This window comes from Morone saxatilis, unplaced genomic scaffold, assembly GCF_004916995.1.
Source record: "Morone saxatilis isolate NCDOM2014 unplaced genomic scaffold, NCSU_SB_2.0 Contig24, whole genome shotgun sequence".
NCBI classification, from domain to species: domain Eukaryota; kingdom Metazoa; phylum Chordata; class Actinopteri; family Moronidae; genus Morone; species Morone saxatilis.
Window position 1 is genome coordinate 5825323 of NW_023339807.1, and position 5934 is coordinate 5831256.

At 40.4% G+C, this 5934-nt stretch overlaps 1 protein-coding gene across 1 annotated transcript in view; it reads right to left on the reverse strand.

Annotated features, from left to right (window-relative positions):
* bckdhb (branched chain keto acid dehydrogenase E1 subunit beta) overlaps positions 1–5934 on the reverse strand; it is a 47142-nt gene that overhangs the window by 7128 nt on the left and 34080 nt on the right. The window contains exon 9 of the mRNA XM_035672805.1: positions 3954–4040. Coding sequence (XP_035528698.1) covers positions 3954–4040 — 87 coding nt within the window. The remainder of the gene's footprint in view (positions 1–3953; positions 4041–5934) is intronic.

Consider the following 5934-nt stretch of genomic DNA (forward strand, 5'->3'; position numbering starts at 1 on the left):
TGACTGCAACCACCCCAGGGCCAAAGGCATCACTCAGAAACTCTTGGAGTATTGCTCTGGACAACCAGCCATTTTCGTCTGCTGAAGATGTCGGGTTCCACAGATTTGTGGACTATGCTGAGCCACGTGACACGATACCCAGTCTCAGATATTTTTCAGAGCTGAGAAGAGATCAGTTCTGCACAGGCCTCTTCTGCAGATGTCATCTGACATTGGCTGCTTGGCAGGAGAAGTGACTCAGATAGCAAACAGCTAAAAAAAAACCCTATTTAAAGCTGTCAGTGATTGCTTTAATGGTGTGCAAAGCAAGGCTCTTTATTCTGTTGCAACCATGCTTGATGCACAGTATAAAGATTATACGTAAGTATTTCAACTTAGATAACAAGGAGGGCGCACACAATTTGCTACCAAGAGGTGCACACTATAGCTCACCTGGTAGAGCACCCCATGTACCAAGGCTGAATCCTTGCTGCAACAGCCATGGTTTGAATCCGACCTGTGGCCCTTTGCCCTGGTTGTGGCGATTGTCAAGACTGTCTCAGTGAGAGCATCATCCAAGCCTGTTTAAGTTGGACGACTTTGAAAATGTGTAAAAATGTTATATATTGTTATGCCATTAAAATGGTGGTGGACAAAGTAATAGAAACAATTCCAAATATTGGTCACAATCCTATTGTATGTTTATTCTATGTTCCTGTCCATATGAAGACAAGAATTAATTCCATAAATGTTTTCATTAAAAACGACTTCCTTAAGAGCTGTGGGAAAAAAATCTTGACCATAATATTCTCCTGGGTGAGAAACTGATGATTTTCTAATTCTATCCAGAAATGTGCAGCCATAAAGTAAAGCCTACACCACATCCAAGTTTTTTTATGGTGAGTCATTGAGGTTGTATATGAAAAGAGTTAAAACAATGCTCCACCCAAAATCTCATTGCCTTGTGTGTCAGCCACTCACCCCCTGTAGATATAAAAGATGTTTTAGTGATTTTTTTTTAAAAGGACCAGTGTGTAGGATTTAGTGGCATCCAGTGGTGTGGTTGCTGATTGCAGCGCCAATGCCTCACCCTCCATTTCCAAGCATGTAGGAGAAACTATGGTGGCCTTGAGACTCTAGTGTTTTGCTGTTCTGGGCTACTGTAGAATGATGGCAGTTCAACATGGTGGACAATGTAGAAGAGGACTCACTCCTTCTGTAGATAAAAATGGTAGTGGTAAAACAAAAACATAATGATTCTTATTTTCAGGTGATTACACATTAATGAAGCACTTCAGTAGCATAATCTACTTCTCTTCTGTCCATCCATATGCCTGTTCACCAAACATTTGTATTTTTGGTAAATATACCTGAACTTCAGTCCCCACTCACTACCTTCTCCAGCAAGATACAAAAAAAATTAAACGCATCACTTAAAGCTCCAGTGTGTAACATTTAGGAGGATCTATTGGCAGTAATTGAATATAATATTTATAGGTATGTTTTCAGTAGTGTGTAATCACCTGAAAATAAGAATCGTTATGTTTTTGTTACCTTAGAATGAGACGTTTTTATCTATAGACACCTGTGTTGCCTTTTGTGGCAGCTGTCATGTTGAACCGTCATGTTTCTACAGTAGTCCAGAACAGACAAACAAAAACCAGGCTCTAGATTGGGCCATTTATGTTTTTCGCACCTTTTGTGGCCACCGTAGTTTGTCCCTCATGCTTGGAAAGGGAGGGTGAATTCCAATCAGCAACAACACTGCTAGATGGCACTAAATCCTACACACTGGTCCTTTAAGAGGACTGGCTTATTGGCTATTAACGGCTACTGTGGGCCATCATACCTTTTATTTGTGAGAAAGTCAAAACAAGCCTATCACTTTCTCTTCGATGAAGGAATATCACTAACATAGTAGTAGTATAGTCTATGTAACAGTGTGATGGAGGCCTGTAGATCAAGCTGCATCTTTTTAAAAACACAGCTATCAATCAGTCCAAGGTTTTCTTTCCAGTAAATTTATCCAAATTGCCTAGGGCCACGAGAAAACTGCAGATCAATGCAATCAGTGAACACACCAACAACTTACATCACCCGTACACTATGTTTAAACATGGAAACATGGAAATGATGGGGATGACTCACTGGCCATTTAAGCCTTCACTGAGAGGGGGAGAGAGCAACATCTGACTGACAGTAAATGAGGAGAGGGTCGATTGGTTTTACTTCTTCAGCTCTGACTTCATGCACATTAACAAGCAAACAGCTCCAGGTAATACATACAGTGCCACGCATACAATTAGACCTATGACTTTTGAGGAGGTGTGTATAAAGGGGAGAGTTGTCATTGTTGAGACAAATTACTCACTGAGAGCAGAGTGGTACTCACTGCTAAAAGCCTCACAGGGAGAATACACCCCACATACTGAGGACAATTATCTCACCACGCAAAAATAGATGTAATTAGGATGATGGGAAGGGGAAGACTTTTCATTTACTCATGCATCACACTTAGCTCAGAATTTGTCTCTGGCATGTCCTGGTTACAGTGTCCAGGCCTTAGGTATTGCCAGCAACAAGCAATATTTCGTAAACCTTATATGGGTAGTTAGCCCCACTGTATCAACAATCTCAGATGAGCAACATAAACTTACAAAACACCCCCTGTGCCACTACATTTACAACTGTTGAGAGGGAAACTGCTTCTCTATAGAATCTAAATACTACTTTAGTAGGCATTAATCCTTTCAATTGGCTATTTTTGCTTGAAAAGGCTCTTGTTTGATAGAATAAGTTGGGCTAGTCGGACATTATTTCATGCCAGTGCGATTGTTTTATGCATATACTTAAAATTCTTGGATTCTTGCCTGTAAGCCTACAGGTTTTTAACATATGGGAAATGTCTATAGAGGAGAGCATCAGTGTTTTTCTAGGGATATAAAAACCATGTTGATATGAAATTTTGAGCCATAGTACTCTCAAAAAATGATTTAATAGTGCAAAACAAAAACAAAAAAATCAAATATTATTGATTCATATTATTTTTCTTACTTCTATTCGGAAGAAAATTTTTCCAAGTTTTGGAACTATAGTCCCCAAAATACTTTGGCTGATACAAGCAGGCAATATAAGTCAGTGAGTTAGCTGTAAACTTTTAGCCCCATTTTTGTCCCATTTCTTTACATTTTGGCCAATTGGCACCATGAAAAGTCATAAAATCCACTGAATTACTTTTACTTAAAATTACTTAAAAAAAGTTCCTAATGTAATGATACAAGGCAAGAGCTGAAGTCATGAGTAGTATTTTTATTCTATGACTTCTAAAGCAAGATCCCATTTCCTCTGAAAATGTCACACTGACTGACGGTAGTTTGTAGAAGGAGTGTGATTTTTTAATATTTATAATAGATAAATTGCATCAGTTGGTCACAAATATAAATCAACAGCAATATCAGTATCATTGACATACCGAACCGTACATTAAAGTGCCGTAAGTGATTTCATATAATGATCTCACCAAAAACAAACTCAATTTGAGATAAATATTTTTTTTACAATTTGAAGTTGTTTACACTATGTTGCCAAAAGTGTTAATAGTCAACAAAATGAATTCTATGACAAAGTATTTAAAATCTTTTAACTGAGAAAATGTGTAGTGATTTAAATTATTGCGATATTGCACATTTTTCTGGGGTTCGCCCGAGATGACTATGCCCGCCATATCAATACAGAAACACGGCTCCCCTTGACTCTTCCGCACTTCCCTTCCTCACAGTTTTAACCACTGCTCTGGGGCATTCAGAGAAAGGCTATTTTAGCTTCATTGCAAAGTGGGGCTTTTATTGACAAAACCATTGCAGCCTATTAAGACCAATACCTCTGAAGGCCAGCTCCTACCCCTGCGAGTTACAGGTCCCAATAAAAGCTCATTGCATACAGTATGTTCTCATATACAGACTGCACACACTCACCTGTACTGTAGAGCTGATCTCAGCAGCAAAGCCTCCGGTTACTGGTGCCTCGTGACTGATGAGCAAACGTCCGGTTTTCACCACTGACTGAAAAACAAAGACACATACAGATGATTACAAAGGGTTCTGCATCCCCCTCCTTCATGGTTTCAAACCAGTTGGCCAATTCAGGCACATCAGGGTTCAGACTCAACATCGTTAGTTGAGCTTCAGGGGTGATCTTCATGTGGAACCAAATATCACTTAAATCAAGTAAACCTATTATCATTATTATTAATATTCACACAACTGTTAACAGTTGCACTTGATCATCACATTACATTCCTGAATGCAGCACAGGCTTAATGTACTTAGGCACTGAATGAACATTTCAAAGAGGTCTGAAGCAGAACTCATCAGGCAGTGTCATAATTACAGGGCTAATGGAAAATGGATGCAAGATTTTAGCAACATGCAAAGAGCTTGTCACTGTTTGCTCTTAAATGTGAAGGTTGCGTGAGCTTATCTGCATTACGGATGCACACACTCACACTGTGTCCAGATACGCTAAGAGGTGAAGGCATAACTACTGGAGGTGCCATGTTTGAGGCTGTATGTGGGCCGGGAGACGGGTGTTACCAAGTAAAGAGTGGTTCACATACTGCCTGCTGCGGTATGCTATATCTGCTTACTACCCTCAAGCTGCATGTGTGTCTGGCTCTGTGTGTGTGTGTGTAAAATGGATATGACACAACAGTATGAGCTGGAGGGCTGATTTAGGCTGGTACACAGGGCCAACGGGACAATCATGGACATTAGAGGTCTCGGACTCCCAGGCATTTGCATTTGGGTTTTTTGTAACCTGACATTACTGCAGAAGGATGCCTCTACTCCACCCGTTATCTACCACAGCATAAAACCAATACTATACTATAATCTCATCCACTTGCCACTCGTCCAGACCAAATCTATGTCTGTTCTCTGCAACTTCAGCAAACCTTTCCCCTCCTCTACCAAGTTGTTGTATTTCTGTTTGTTTCCAGCAATAAATTGGGTACACACCTCTGCAACTCTAAAACCTACGAAAAGCGATGTGCAGGTAGTCGTCTGCATGATTTAGAGAATGTAAAACTTTCAACAGGATTTAGAGACTAATATGTTGAAGTTAGTGTGAGTTTTCCACTGAAACAACGGCACTACACAATACACTGTAAATAAACAGGGGGGGCTAAATATCAGATACTGCTCCCTCAAAGCCACAAACCAAGCCAAACAGCCACCATAACTAAATAACCCACTGGAAATGAGCATCACATGTCCATATGGCACTGTAAATTAGGCCTGACATTTTTTCCCCTCCAACAGAACCACATAGTATCAAACACAGGGGCATTCTGGGGCTTCATGCTGATGCTCAACAGGCTAATGTTTACATTGCTGTGGTCCTTGGTTTGGCTGTGAAGCACTAAATAACTGCGGGAGACCGTACCACTATCACACATTGGGGGCTAAATGAGTCAGCACTGTGTCACTCTAAGACACTATACTTGATGCGATACCAACATGCCTCTTACTGGTGGGGCACACTGGAAGACCTTGTATTGTGTGCTTAACTATTTAAAAGCTGGAATGCAAAGATTCTTTAAACGTTTTTAGTGTGGAGAAGCTAAATTCAGTGCTTGTGTCAGTTTCCAGAGGCTACATATTTAGCTAAATTTAAGCAGTTGAGGTGAATAAGTTCATTGTGCAAAAATCACTGATTATATGACACCATCTTCAGGAATGTGGAAGTTAATAACAACACTGGAAGACAATAACAACAGTTGGCAATCTGCACAGTGAGGAGGAATCAAGCGAGGGGTTGAGAGTGGGGCGATGTCTTGATATGACATGTTGCTGTTAGCTTCGCCTTAGTGCGATGACTCATACAGGTGTGGTGCTGCCCAATCTTCTACCCCGCCCTGATGCTGAACCCATTCCTCATCTAACACACACACACACA